Source organism: Melanaphis sacchari, unplaced genomic scaffold (assembly GCF_002803265.2).
Source record: "Melanaphis sacchari strain LSU unplaced genomic scaffold, SCAv2.0 Contig122_pilon_pilon, whole genome shotgun sequence".
Taxonomy (NCBI): Eukaryota; Metazoa; Arthropoda; class Insecta; order Hemiptera; family Aphididae; genus Melanaphis; species Melanaphis sacchari.
The window spans coordinates 896076-911579 of NW_020270484.1; the positions used below are offsets into that span (position 1 = coordinate 896076).

Consider the following 15504-nt stretch of genomic DNA (forward strand, 5'->3'; position numbering starts at 1 on the left):
GATTTCATATTGTGGCTAAGCCATTTGAAGTTTATAAATAATTTATTAGTCAATACGAAAAAAAAATGTTGGTGACAGAATAATTTTGTTTTATTTTTCCATAAAAACAATACTTATCGAATTTTTTATTTCATTTATTCTACACACCATATTTTACTCAAATTAAAAATCTTACATTATACAATTTTTATGATTCGTTTAAAAGAATTATAACTTGAATAATTATTTGATAATAAAATTAATTTTATTAACGTTGAACAACAAAATATTATGAAATTAAAATCGATAAAACAAAAAACACTTTGGGACCATACGTATGTACAAATATGAATAAATAATAGCCTGTCGAATAAAGTAACCAACGTAATCAATGAACTACATAACTTGATAATTTATAATAATTTAAATAATTAGTGACTTAAATCTCTAATTATATTAATTATTCATAGTAAGCATTCAAACATTGTACTTATTTTTAATTAGTAAGTAAATCTATTACTGATTATTTAATTTTTTATTGATAATATATAAACGATTGAAGCCAATTCAAAATATTATAAAAATAATTACAAATGACATTAATAAATTCATTTTTTTTTTTTAATTTTATGTCACAATTAGTTTCGACAATAGGACAGTGAGAAACATAATGAAACTTTGTATCTTAATATCCACTATTCATCACTGCGTAATGATCGAATATTTACCTCAGAATAGATTATTTACCGCCGAAATTAAACAAAACTGTTCATTGCAGTCATTTTTACAATAATATTGTAATATCCGAGACGAGCGAGACCCTAACGAAATATGATGATTGATGTTCAATGTTGTGGTTGTATTTTTCAGTACTTGTGCCTTGTGCGTATTCGTCGTGATAAATTGATAAACCTTATCTAATAATTGTACGTCCACGTGTGCGTCCTGATGATTTAATGGGTACTAACACTACTAACTATAGTTATATTATGTGCGTCCTCTTTATCGTCTTATCGCCTCAGTCACTGGATGCCGATTGTAGGATTGTGAACTCAGTCGTTTTTTAAATTAGATCATTTAAATACTAGCATTTAGATTTTAGATTCGGCTACGGTTGTGTATTTTGGTGCAAGCAAAGTGTCTTTAGAATTAAGTTAGTAAAAATAGTTTAATAGTTAATTAGTTGAGTATTGACTTGTCTGGGCAATTGTAGACTTTAGTTACTACTTGTTAGCGACTTTTAACATGTTGATGCTCAGAAAATTTACCAAATGTCGACCATTAAGCCGTTTTGGTCTTGTAAGTATGATTTTTTAAGTTTCAGTCACCTTAATAACTCTAATGTTCATTGTAGATCAACCAACGAGACCTAAATGTTGCCATAATTGGTCAGAGTACTTTTGCAGCTGAAGTGTATAAATTGTTGTTGAAAAACGGTCACCGTGTAGTTGGTGTATTTACTATATTAGACAAAGGCAATCGGCAAGATCCATTGGGTAGGTATCGAATAATTTCATATAGTTATGAATTATACATTATTGATCTTTGTTTATCAAAAAAACTATGGAATAATAACATTTTTAATTTTATAATTATTTTTGTGAAAGTCTAAGAACCAAAAACAAATGTCATTGTTATTTAACTATAAAAAATTTTAAATTATTCATAAAAAAATATTTTTTATATCTTAGTCTAATATTTAATAAATTAAATAAATTAACGATTTTTTTTTAAAATTATTAATCATATAATGTTACTATAAAAAGTTAATACGCCTAATCCTTTCAATTTTATTTTGCTATTAAGTATAAAATTTGTTTGATTTTTTTAAACATATAAAATAAATAAACAATTTCTACCCACATTTTTATTGATGATAATTTTCTTTTTTCCTGATAATAGTTAAATGAAAATTTAATGAACAGTTTAATAAAAAAAATAATAAATAATAATAATAATAATAATTATAATTTTCTTATCTATTATTAATATTTAATATCTACAAAGTTTATATTTAGATTCAAATTTCAAATGTTAAACTTTGTACTAAACACTAATTACTTATTATTGATAATTTAGTTCAAATAGTTCAAATTTTAGTTTAATAATAACTTTATAGTTAGTAATAGTTAATGTAAATTAAAGTATAAAATAAATCAAATTGGTCCCATTTAATTACAAGTATTATTTGTTATAAATATAAATCAATGCTAATATAAATCTTTCTATATAATTGAACTATTGTAGGCAAGTCAATTCAATTTTAAATTGTTCTATGTTTCAATTAAGAAATATTACAGTTAAATTTAATTGAAATATTCTCAATTTTTATTTTAATAGTAATAATTGTTATCAATAATAGGAATTATTTAAAACTAATTATGTCCAATTTAAATAATAATAATAATATTAGTTTATATATATAAAAAAAAAAATACTAGTGCAAATAAATTAAAAATAGAATACATTTGTAAGCTTATTAAAAAAATGAAATTAAAAATAAAATATAATATTACATGTATAACTTACATTTAAATTAGAATACCTACTTATCAGTAGTTACATAATTTATATACCTAATCATTAAAATTAACAAAAAAGGCAAATTCATATTAAATTCATGTGATAAAAAGATAGGATTTAAAAAAAAGAGATTTCAAAATTGGAATTTTATTTACAAAATATAATTAAATATTTAATTTTACTGAACATGTATTTAATGATATTTTTAAGTTTTATTCCTTTAGATTTACTCTTTAATAAATAAACTAAAAATTGAATTTACTGACTTACTGAATCATAAATTATGACTCTGTAGAGAGTGAATATTAAATGATGTAGGAATACGATTGCTATAGTTGATCTATATTAATTATATTTATTTTTTTATAGTTCGGCTGTTAACTAAAGACTGCTTTTAATGGATCAAAAATATATATGTGTAAATTTTTTTTTTAATTTTACGCATAATTATTTATTGATATTTTTCTTTTTTGTATTTAGCGGCTGTTGCTTCAGAAAATAATACTCCAGTATTCAAAATTAAATCGTGGCGTAAAGGTGAAAATGCATTACCTGAAATTGTAGCACAGTATAAACAAGTTGACGCTGAACTCAATGTGCTACCGTTCTGTTCACAGTTTATCCCTATGGAGGTCATAGAACATCCAAAACATAAAAGTATATGTTACCATCCTTCGATTTTACCTAAACATAGAGGAGTTAGTGCTATAAATTGGTAAGATAATATAATGAGTTCCATTTTTTTAATTTATAATTAAATATGTATTGTTTTAGGACGTTGATAAATGGAGACAAGGAAGCTGGGTTTTCTATATTTTGGGCTGATGATGGACTTGACACTGGCCCAATTTTGTCTCAAAAATCATGCCCAGTTTTACCAGATGATACTGTTGATTCTTTGTACAATCGGTTTCTTTATCCTGAAGGCATCAAAAGTATGGTAATTATGAGTTTTATTAAAAAAACGTTTATTATATTGATTTTTCTTATTATTAAAAATAAATAGCTTATACAATAGTAATTATGATATTATCTTGTATATTTCCATTATTTTTATTAAAAAAAAAAATAATGAAAGTTTTATGTAAACACATAGTCAAACATTTATCTATTTGACAAAAATAAATTATATTATAAATTATTCAGGCTGAAGCTGTTGATATGGTGGCAAATAATACAGCCCCAGTTATACCCCAATCTACAGAAGGGTCTTCTTTTGAACCATCTGTAAGAAAAAAGGCTTTACAAAAAGTAAGTACCGCATAAATTGTACAATTCTGAAGGATCTATTATAACTTAATATTTTGATTTTAGGTAGATTGGTCTAAAAGTGGAGTAGATATTCAGAATTTCATTAGAGGGTTGGACAGTTCTCCAGGTGCTTGGACTATCATAGACGAAACAGAAGTAAAATTATACAAATCATCTATTTGGAAAAATGAATCACCTACTGGTGACCTTGTGACTGTTGATACACTTAAAATTCCAGCTATTGTTCATAGTAAAGGTTTATTGATTACTTGCAACGATGGTGTAAAAGTAAACATGATACTATTAATTATTTATTAAGAGGCAATAACTTTATCCTAAAATATTGTTTATTTTCTAAAATGTATTTTTTTTATACCCAAAACACACTTAATTTTTTTTTTAAATTTGTCTGGTTAGATAAATATTGAGAGGTTGTCTGTGAATGGAAAGATGATGGCTGCATCAAATTATGGTAATGTAGATACAGTCCAAGAAACTATTGATTACACAGATCAAGAGAAAGCATACATCCCTGCAGTGGAATCCATTTGGAAAAATATCCTAAACATGGAAATTGAAAAAGATACTCATTTCTTTCAATCTGGAGCAGGTTCTATGGACGTCGTGAGGTAATTTATTAAATGTAATTTTAATTTTACTATGTAATTAGTTACTAGTTAATGGATGTACGTCAATTCACTGCGAGTCAAATGATCATGGTCAATTCACCGCACATAAATTTATCGCAAAGATTCATCAAATATTTATTAAATAATTATTTATTTAAATAATCACAAAAGAATCAAAAAACTATTAATCACAATAAATATTGTATGTATTTCACGTAATATACATTATTTACAAAATTTACAATAGCAATTGAAAATTATGAGCAACACATTAGAATACTAAAGAGTGTGAATTGTATAAAATTGGTAAAATAATAATGGAGAACTAGATAATGTACCTTCACAAAACCAATTGTCGCATTGTGCTATTCCTATAAGCTTATAAGACTCAATAAACATGTTGTTGAAAAAATTAAAATTTGTTTAGTATTAATACCACTATCATATTGCAAAAAAAGATTTCCATCTGTGGTTTTTGTCATTTCATCAAATGATAAAATTTAAGTTGATTGGGCCATTGGGCAACTGTAACTTTTGATTACTTAAGTATACATTGAATAGTAGGTAAATTTTAGTCTATTTATAATGGGTAGCTGCCCAGACGATTCAATAGGGATTTGATTATGTATTTATGTAAGTGCTGAACCTATTACCTATTATTGGCTATACCTGATAGATTATTAAGTATTTTTTTTACCTCAACATCTGATAAACTCGGAACATAATTATGGTCAGTATTTTTTAATATTTTTCTTTCACTTAGGTGAAGTTGTTCACAACATTTATTTTTATAATATTGATAAAATGTCCACATGTACTTTGTATCATTTTCCTTTTCTTTTCAAAAAAAATAGCCATTGTAGCAAAGTATACCATTTTCTTTCTTAATTTTTAGCATTTGAAAAGCTATGATTGAAAAATTTTATTAAAAAACAAACAATAATATATGAGCTTAATAGATAAATACATGATGGTTAAAAATTAAAATAATGATTTGACAACTGTCATAAGATTGAGATTAACATTGGCAGAGTTCAGAAATTATAAAATACGATAACATGCGATGAATTGATGTTGTAATAAAATGACCACAGTGAATTGACGCACGATGCATTTAGCCGTGATGAATTGACATGACACCCTAGTTAATAACTACTCAGTTTCTATGATCAAATAATTTAGGTTAATTGAAGAAATCAAGGATAAATTGAAATTAACGCTGAAGAATGATGATGTATACATGTCTCCTGTTTTCTCTGATTTTTGTAACACCTTGGTCAAGAGATCTAGAGGTTCAATTGATGATAATATTCGTGTAGAATATGATCCAGTAGTAGTTGAAGTCAACAATATGAAATTACAGTTTGCAAAACAATTATTCATCAATGGACAGTTTGTAGACTCTGAGTCTGGAAAAACTTTGGAATGTATCAATCCTACTGATGAATCTGTTATTTGTTCAGTAAGACTTACTCACAAATTTTATCCATAAATAGTGAATATTTTTAACTTTTTAAAATTTATTTCTATCTTTTAATGTGTTATGAATCATAAAAGAGTTTTTTGGGATTAAGTTATCAAAACATTGTATGATTTTAGATTCAGTGTGCATCTGAAGCTGATGTGGATCAAGCAGTTATTGCGGCTAGTAGGGCATTTGAAGGAGAATGGTCTGAAATGAGTCCCAGAGATCGCGGAGCTGTTATGTATAAGATAGCAGATTTATTAGATAAAAACAGAGAAGAATTGGCAACAATAGAATCTATTGATTCTGGTGCAGTATACACATTAGCATTGAAAACTCATATTGGCATGTCTATTGATGTTTGGAAATACTTTGCTGGTTGGGCAGATAAGATTCATGGGCAAACAATACCGATATCACATGCTAGACCCAATAGAAATTTGACATTTACAAAAAAAGAGCCATTCGGGTATGTTAGTTTAAAATGGCAACTTTAAATATATTCAATATTATGTTGTTAAATATTATTTTATGATTTTGTCTGAAAATAGTGTTTGTGGAATTATTACACCTTGGAATTATCCATTGATGATGTTGTCTTGGAAAATGGCAGCATGTTTAGCGGCAGGTAATACAGTGGTATTGAAACCAACAGAAGTATCACCCCTCACTGCACTGAAGTTTGCTGAATTGTCTGTAGAAGCAGGTTTTCCAGCTGGCGTTATAAATATACTTCCTGGACTTGGTATTATTACTGTAGATTTGAGTGAATCATTATGTTTTATCATTTTAATATTTTAAAACTTATGGTCTATTAGGTATTGAGGCTGGTAGAGCAATAGCTGAACATCCTGACATTAGAAAAGTGGGATTTACAGGCAGCACGGCAACCGGTCATGCAATCATGAAAGCATCAGCAGAATCAAATCTCAAAAAAGTATCCTTAGAGCTTGGTGGAAAATCCCCTCTTATTATACTTGATGATTGTGACTTGGACAAATCTGTTAGAATGGTATGTTTCTTTATTTTTCTGAAAGGATTTAATTTATTTTGTAAGCAATTGACTTTTGTTATATCTAGAGCATGGGAGGAGTATTCTTCAACAAAGGAGAAAACTGTATAGCAGCAGGTAGAATTTTTGTTGAATCAAGCATACACGACAAATTTATTGACAAAGTTGTTGAAGAAGTAAAAAAAATTGTAAGTAAATGAGAAAATAGTCAAGCACCTTAAATTCTATTTGTAGGTATAAGATTATTTTATTGCTTAAATAATTAGAAATATTTTTTCAAGTTTGGTACATACCAAAAATAATTTTATTTTAGAATAAAAATATAAATACATTATTAAATTAAATTTAAAAAAATATATAAATAATGCAGTTAATTAAGTTAAATTAATAATAATCATTTAATCTTAATTATTAAAACTTAAGATTAAATATCTTTTTATTAAAAGTGTAATTTTTCTTTTTTTAAATTTTAAATAGGTAAATTTGTAAAAAATTTGTTTTTATTTAACATTCTGCTCTATGCATATTTATTATCTAATGTTTTGTCAATATATGTAGTAACATTATATATCTGTACTTCCATTACAGGCTTTGTTTAAAGAAAGTGAACTTAGCAATTTTTGTTCAATAATAATAATAAAACGAAAAAAAAAAACCAATCATTTTTAAAGTTTTATCTGATAATACATTTTTCTTACTAGGTGATAAAATGAAGAAAAAATTTAAAAAAATAAATGCTGCTACATACGAAAGAAACTTTTAACTCAATTTTATAAGTTTTTTAATTATCATAATAGAAAATACTTAACATTTTACTATATTTTATTAAAGTGCTCTAAATTATATTTAGTTAGATACAGTAAAATCTCATAGAGGTTCCTATAAGTTTTAAATGAAGTCTAGTTGAATCTTTGTAGTTTATTATTAACTAGTAATTTTCAATCCAAATTAATTTAGTTACAATATTTATATTTTAGCAGTGTTTTTTTTTATCAAAATTGGTTTCAGTTATTTTATTTTAATTAATTGAGTACATTAAGTAGTAGTAATGGTTAATGCTTATTATTTAACAATTTTTTGTTCAATATTAGAAAATTGGAAACCCATTAGAACGTGATACTAATCATGGACCTCAAAATCATAAAGCTCACTTGGAAAAATTAATTAACTATTGCAAAAAAGCAAAGAATGAAGGAGCTGAATTGAAAACTGGAGGAAAACGTCTAGATCGACCAGGATACTATTTTGAGCCAACTGTGTTCACAGGGGTTGAAGATCATATGTTTATTGCTCAAGAAGAATCATTTGGACCCATCATGGCTGTAACTAAATTTAGTAGCAGGTATAAAAAGAAGTTTTCTGTACTTAAAGAATAGTATATAATTCTTATTAAATTGTAATTTATTACATCAACTTATAAATTAGTGATCTGGATGCAGTTATCAAGCGAGCAAATTCAACTGATTATGGTTTATCTTCTGGTATATTCACAAAAGATATAAGCAAGGCATTAAGATTTGCTGAAAAAATTGATGCTGGCACTGTATTTATAAACACTTATAATAAAACTGATGTTGCTGCACCTTTTGGTGGTTTCAAAAAGTCTGGATTTGGCAAAGATTTAGGTATAGTTTTTCCTCTTTTGAATTTTTTTATTTGGTTATTAAATATATTTACTCTCTTAATTGTCTGCATTAGGTGAAGAAGCTTTGAATGAATATTTAAAAACTAAATGCGTAACAGTGGAATATTAATTAATAGTTATTGTCAGGTGAGTCAGTTTTTTTTTATTGCTTTTATATTGATAATGATTATTTATTTATATGTGTTGTGTTCCACCTTCAAGTTTTGCTGCTGGTTCCTAAAATCTATTTCTATATTAAATACTATTAATATATTTTTATTTTTTAAATTATAGTATTTAAAATATAAGCATACAGTTTGATTGATGTCGTCAATACAAGTTCAGTGTACAGAACTCTTGCCAGTCACAACCCATTTGGATTGGAATGGTCCACAGTTGAATTTAATCATACATTTTTTAACCCTTTTATACCTCTTATAGTTGATGATTTAATGCTCATAACCTTTGAAACAATACGCTCAATATATTCCTACCTCAACTTGTACTGACTGAAACACGATGAATTGAACTGACCTCTATTATTCAACCGAATCTGCGTGTACATTTCACTATACTACATATGTGACTAAGTCTGTACAAATATAAAACTATGTATATGTACATTAAAATTTTTGCATGATCTAATCAACAAAATTATTTTAAGAATAAGTTAAATATATGAAAAATCATTTACTTCTGTTTCCTACTTAGACATTCCTATAATTTTTCATTCATAAAATTGATCTTATCTTACACGTATTCAGTTCAATTCATTAAATATAAGTACATATTATTAAATACAATTTGTGTTAAGTGTTACGTTATATATAATTTATTTTTATTTTTTTGTTTGTATCTTCATTCCATCATTTCGTATATTAATAAAGTTAAAAAACATCAAGATCGTAGATGGTCTTTATAGATGCATGTGTAGTTTACCTTTTCCAAAGTGCTTAATTTTAGAAATGAACAAGAACTCGACACCCTCAGTAGAGCAAAGAAGCTATAACCTCACTCTTTCATTTTTCACACCTAGAATTGTGTGTGTTTGAATAACGTACAAATACGGGTACTTAATTTCGGAACGCCTCCAAAGTGACTATTGTATATCATCCATAGTCCCCAGGGGGGGGGGAGCAAGAGACGTGGCACATCCAGCTCTTTATAACAGGGGAAAGGCGAATATTAAAAATAACTTATAGGTATACATGTTAGTTTTATTATAAAATGGAAAGAAAAAAAGGTTTTCTAACCCCCTTGATTAAAATCCTAGCTACGCCCATGTACTACACAAATAATTTAACATTTGTTATTATTCTTTTTACTAAATATTTTTTCCTAAATAAAACACAACTTACAGAGATGACGCTCCCCTATAATTTTAAAATTGTTACCTAATTATAATAATTTAATGTAATAATAATGTTCTATAAATAATAAATAAAAACTGGTAGATGGTCGTGTGATCATTGACTTGTAATTTGGAACAAATTGTTCTTTAAATAGAGAAATTTCTTTAGTGTAAATACAAAATTAGGTTAGCACATACATATTATATGTCTACTTATGGCATATCAAATGTACTTACGTGTAATATTTTATATAACTTATATTTTAAAAATAAATTATGAGTCATATCTATTGTCTACATTAAGCGAAGATAAATTGAACAAGTATTAATGACATTAAATACATATCGGTGACATTTTTAACAACAGTAATACTCTGGTAAGAGTGGTAAGAGTCACATATTTATATCACTAAGCTTTACACTTTTCGATGTCTGATACCAGTTGTTTATATTGATTCCACACAGGCATTGATTTTATGCATACAGTTCCACCTCCACGCTTCGTCTGTTCTTCCTAAAATCATTACATTCGTATGTTAAATATAATGTTAATATATTTTTATTTTTTCAATTATTATAGTATTTAAAATTATATAAACATACGGCTCGATTGATGTCGCCTATGCAAGTCCAATGTACAGAACTCTTCCCAGTCAAAACCCATTTAGAATGGTCCAAAGCCGACTTAAACCACACGGTTTTTAATCCTTTTATGTTCTTCATGGCTAACGATTTAATGTTCATAGTCCTTAAAACCGTTATTATTTGGTAAAATTAATCTAGCTTAGTCACTTAGAATATTTTTACTACAACTTACTTGTAGTGACCGGAACATGATGAATTAAATCTATCACGCGTATTCAACCAAGTCTCTGTGTATACATTTGATTGTGTCATCCGTGTGATTAAGTCTTCGTATAAATCTATATATTTTTTAAAAATAACTTACAGTTGTACGGTGAAAAATAGAGTTTTGTTTATTAATAATACATTAAAAATAAGGAAAATCATTAACAACTGACTGCTATTTAGATTATGGTGTCTTCATTCCGTGTATTAATGAAGTTAATATCCTACATTATCAACATAATCGGTAGACCAGATACATAGATATATGCGTAGTTTACCTTTTCCAAAGTGTCTGTTCTTAGAAATGGACATGAACTCAATGCCCTCGGTAGAGCGAAGAGGCTGTAACCTCACTCCATCATTTTTCACATCTGGAATTGAATGCGGCCGGGTGGCGTTGTACAAACCCGGGTACGTCAATTTCAGATCGCCTCCGAAGTGACTGCCATATATCAGCACCTCATTGTTGATTAACTGATTGCCTAAAACATCGATAAAAAAATTAATAAAACTCAATCAACGTCTAAAAAAATTATGTATATAGATACTCACCTACCTTGTCCAGTTCTTCAGCCGTCATGGACATACACAGAAAACTTTGGCCGAACTTAACACCGGTCTTGGGGTACGTGTAAGAATTATTGTTCTGGTAAGGCAACTGCGGAAATTTTGGCACGCTATGCACTAACCATAATCCCGAACTGTTGTTAGCCACCACCGTACCTTTGGAATGGCCTTTAGAAAATGTTACTGGACCATTTGTTGGTTCATCGTTGTACACGATCCACATTATCGACTGCGAATTATACGGGTGTATTGGCGTGTTAGTGTGTACTGATTATATAGCCGGAAAGCCATATATATTTCCTGCTCTAGGTCTCGGAAATGATAAAATTGTGTAATTTATAAATTTCAAGACATTATAATTAAATAAAAAGGATGACGACACTCTACGTGTTTTTCTTTAAATCTAACATCAAACAAACGTATAGGTAATAATAAACAACTTTAAACTATTGAGTAGATAGTAAAAATCATTAAACAAGTACCTATAAAATGGGGATCCAAAGGACCACTTAGGAACTACACTACTACAGAATTGTAAAATATTATTGATTTACAAATATCTCATCTCCCAGAAAATATGTACTAAATGTATTCTATACATATATCATTGAATAAATTATTGGAAACTCCAAGAAATTTTATGACAATATAAACTTTGATCGCTTATTGAATGATACATAAGAAAAATGAGGAATATTTTTTTAAATTACACACATAGACATAGTCCAATTATAATTTATTATTATTATGATAGTTGAATCCTTTCGGTGTTTATATAGTTACCTGCTTATGCTTAAAACGCGTATTTAAGTTATTAGTTCATGCAGCTACAAAACTTTACTGTCCTTATACTCAATAAATACTTATAGATGAAAATAATATAGGTAATAATAATTACTAATGTATTGTTAAGAAAATTACTTCGTTATAGGTTTGGCTGGCCGTGTACATTTGCGACACTGTGTGCCCGATAGCTGACGTTTCGGTTATGATCCCTGTATAGTAGGTCCACTCCGGGTTTCTGGCGTCCATATAAACGTAAACGGTCCCATCGGACAAGTTTGACTTGAGTCTTGGTAGCTTTATAGCCGTAAACCTATTTTTAACAATTTAAAATAAATGTTTGAAAATTAATAAATATGAATAATAAGAAATTAAACTTAGCGAAATGTCTTATTGTTGGTATTTGCATAATTAAGGTTTTGAGTAGGAATACACATGATACATTACACACGTCCAGGTAAATATATTGAGTATAACATATATATATATACCTATATATTTTAATAATTTATAATAATTTTTACTTAAACTGTGTGAATAGAGTAAAATATGTGCAATGCACTCTCCGCCATTCTTATATAGATGAACACATAAAATACATTTTCACGGATAGAAATATACTCACTGTTATAATAATTTATACTTGGTTGAATTTAAAACGTAATCGGTTTTATTTACCAGTCAACAGGTTGTCCGTTTGGATCTTTACATTGTAGTCGATCGCCTAACGTCACCACGACGACGGTCATCAATACGACTACAAATGTCGATAATGCTCGTTTCATTTTGTAAGTAGACATTTATTTTGAAACTACAACACTGACGACTTCAGAAATGAGACCAGCAATCGTATGCCTTTTCATAAACACACAAATAGAATAAATGTAAACACAGTACTAACAGTAAATTATATTATTATATCTAAAGCCTAAAGGTTAAATATTACGTTCTTATCTAGCATATTATAAAGGTTAACAATTTAAAATTACAAGAGAACTTTCCATATTAAAAATTATCATAATTGACAAAAAAAAAAATTATTTTCAATAGAATTATTAAATAAGATTTTGACAAATTGAAATGAATTGGATAAGTTTTAAAGGATCATCTCAGTAAAAATATTTTTGAATCAATTTACTAAGTACATATTATAACATTATTGTCTCAGATAACAAATTACAAACTCGGTTAATTTTGCTTATCGCTTAATTAATAAAATTGTGTTGGCTATTGATTACAAAATAGTCTCTTCTATAAATTTCATACTAGTACATCTGTAATAGGCATATTGCCATATTGGGCAAGATTTTGATCGTGTCTAGCACAATGGCCTTTTGTAGGTACAAATTGAAAATATTAAATACCCATCCACAATCTTCAATATAATTAAATCCTTCCCCCCTGATCGTTGTTCTTCTGTTCGTATAAATGACTAACTTAAATAAAAAAAAAAAATTACAACCGGTATTCCCTAAAGATTCAAACCTAACACATGATGGTACATTCAAAATTGTTCCAGTTATTTTTTCTTAATTTTTATGGTACCTTTACAAAATCGGTTTGATGACAATTAAGTGGGCAGTAAATCAATAAAAACCCAAGAGGTCTTCGATTTCCTAATTTTCTATTTACACCTAATACATTTAAGTTTAGAGTATTTTAAAACGTATCTTTAAAGATAATAGGCAGGTAGAAACTTTTAAGATCAATAATTAGCAAGAAACAGTTTTCCTGAAAAATAAAAGTAATATGCTAATGTTGAAAAGATAATAAAATTATGAAAATAGTCTAAAATTATAACGAATAGAGAAGAATTTGTCATTTTTGAGAGGGACAGTCCAAAATATTTCTGTAACTATTGAATTTTTAATTATTATATTTTATAACAATTTTAAAAAGATTTTTGAAATTATGTCTATTTAAATAACATTGGATAACTCAAATAAAATAATTTTATTGTATTAATATTTTTAATTTAATTCAAATGTAGGAACTCAGGCCAAAATAACGTTCACGTCCATTTATTTTGTTTCTGTTCGCTATGACATTTACGCAACGAAATTTTGATGATAAAAATCGATGTATATATATAGTAGTCCTAGTACAGTAGGTACCTATTACCTATCTACTTCAATAATAAAATTGAACAATTTGATTTCACATTCTCATACATTTTTCTCACATCAACCTAAAATCTCAAATATAAACGCAAACAATTTTTTTTTATAGGTACTTTATAATGTCAAATCTAATAGCTTTTTAATGTTTCACAAATAGGTATAAGTATTGTTAATTATTATTATATTTATATATGTTTACAAATTTGTATTTCACTAATACAAACTATCATTTTAAAATTTTTGAACAATTTTAACGATTTAATACGAATGGTCAAATGCAGTTAGGTATCTATATAACTTATAATTATAAATAATGTTCGTTATTAGGTGCTTTTTAAATAAATATATGTAATTTAATTTAGCGACAGTAATCTAAGATTTCAAAGTTAGGGTACTTACTTAAAAATTAAATATTTAGTTTTATTATCTACCTAATACCTATTTGATAATAAATTAAATAATAAAATTATTTTAATTATGTTTCGCCGTAGATGCGAGTTGCCAAGCATTTTACAAGACAGGAGTTCATAATATTACTACCTACTCGTAATTGCAAATTAAGTAGGTAACTTTTGTTTTTCAAAAAATCATTGTTAGGTACTAGGTAGTAATAATTGTATTTAATATTGGTATAAATCAATAAAATATAAAAATGAAGAAGTTTCTGAAATTATTAAACAATAATAAAAAAATTCGATTAGGTAGTTTTTTGTTGTCAATATAGGAATAAACAAAAAAAAAAAAGTAAATATGATTAGTTTATTACAGCAGATATATGAGTAATTTGAAATAAATTATTATTTAAATCAAGACATTTTTAAAATGTTATTACAAAATTGCAATATTCATTAAAATTTCTTAAAAAAATAAATACTATTATTTGTCTATCTAAGCAATACCTACTCTAATTTTTAACAACAATTTATTTTAAATTAATCAAAGTCAAAAATAATAAGTAATAACCTACCTGTTTAAGTAGAATATAAAGACGACAAAATGTTCAAAATGTATGTACAATACTGTCTACATAGTCTTGAAATTTTAACTACCCCTATCGGCCCTATCATCTGGGGTTTACCGCCTAAACTAACAAATAACAATATCCTTTGTTATACTCGTGATTTTACTTATCACCAAATAAATTCATGTTTAAGTTTAAGGTTATATAAAAAATAAATAAATACCTACTTTTCTTAAATTTTTTTATTATTTTTTAACAAGAGATAAAATTTTTGAAATTAATTAATACAGAGCACATAAGATGTAATGTTTCCCCTCATCTCTTATCATATTCAATTTATCGATTACTAAATGAATGTGTTTTCTTTAAGTCGTAGAGGTTTTCTCAGGA

At 26.9% G+C, this 15504-nt stretch overlaps 2 protein-coding genes across 4 annotated transcripts; one reads left to right on the plus strand and one right to left on the minus strand.

Annotated features, from left to right (window-relative positions):
* Positions 1-1025: 1025 nt before the first annotated feature.
* Positions 1026-8988, plus strand: LOC112590908 (cytosolic 10-formyltetrahydrofolate dehydrogenase). 3 transcript variants are annotated; one of them, XM_025334513.1, is made up of 17 exons: positions 1387-1475; positions 2872-2920; positions 2983-3039; positions 3120-3217; positions 3277-3442; positions 3649-3753; positions 3817-4041; positions 4171-4382; positions 5565-5844; positions 5982-6316; positions 6399-6592; positions 6666-6859; positions 6928-7047; positions 7951-8201; positions 8285-8484; positions 8558-8630; positions 8778-8988. In XM_025334513.1, exons 2-16 carry the CDS (start codon positions 2900-2902, stop codon positions 8611-8613), a joined length of 2514 nt encoding a protein of 837 aa, XP_025190298.1. In that variant the 5' UTR covers positions 1387-1475; positions 2872-2899; the 3' UTR covers positions 8614-8630; positions 8778-8988. The 3 variants fall into 3 exon arrangements, with proteins under 3 accessions (XP_025190296.1, XP_025190298.1, XP_025190297.1); XM_025334511.1 differs by lacking the exon at positions 2872-2920 and adding an exon at positions 1026-1278 and having other exon boundaries at positions 1334-1475; positions 2983-3217; XM_025334512.1 differs by having other exon boundaries at positions 1433-1475; positions 2983-3217.
* Positions 8989-9944: 956 nt separating this feature from the next.
* LOC112590909 (cell-death-related nuclease 7) lies at positions 9945-15243 on the minus strand. The gene is made up of 8 exons (XM_025334514.1): positions 15121-15243; positions 12712-12888; positions 12172-12346; positions 11236-11479; positions 10962-11165; positions 10652-10757; positions 10438-10582; positions 9945-10348 (listed from the first exon to the last, which is right to left on the minus strand). The coding sequence occupies exons 2-8, from the start codon at positions 12831-12833 to the stop codon at positions 10244-10246; spliced, it is 1101 nt and encodes a 366-aa protein (XP_025190299.1). The 5' UTR covers positions 12834-12888; positions 15121-15243; the 3' UTR covers positions 9945-10243.
* Between the last annotated feature and the right edge of the window lie 261 nt (positions 15244-15504).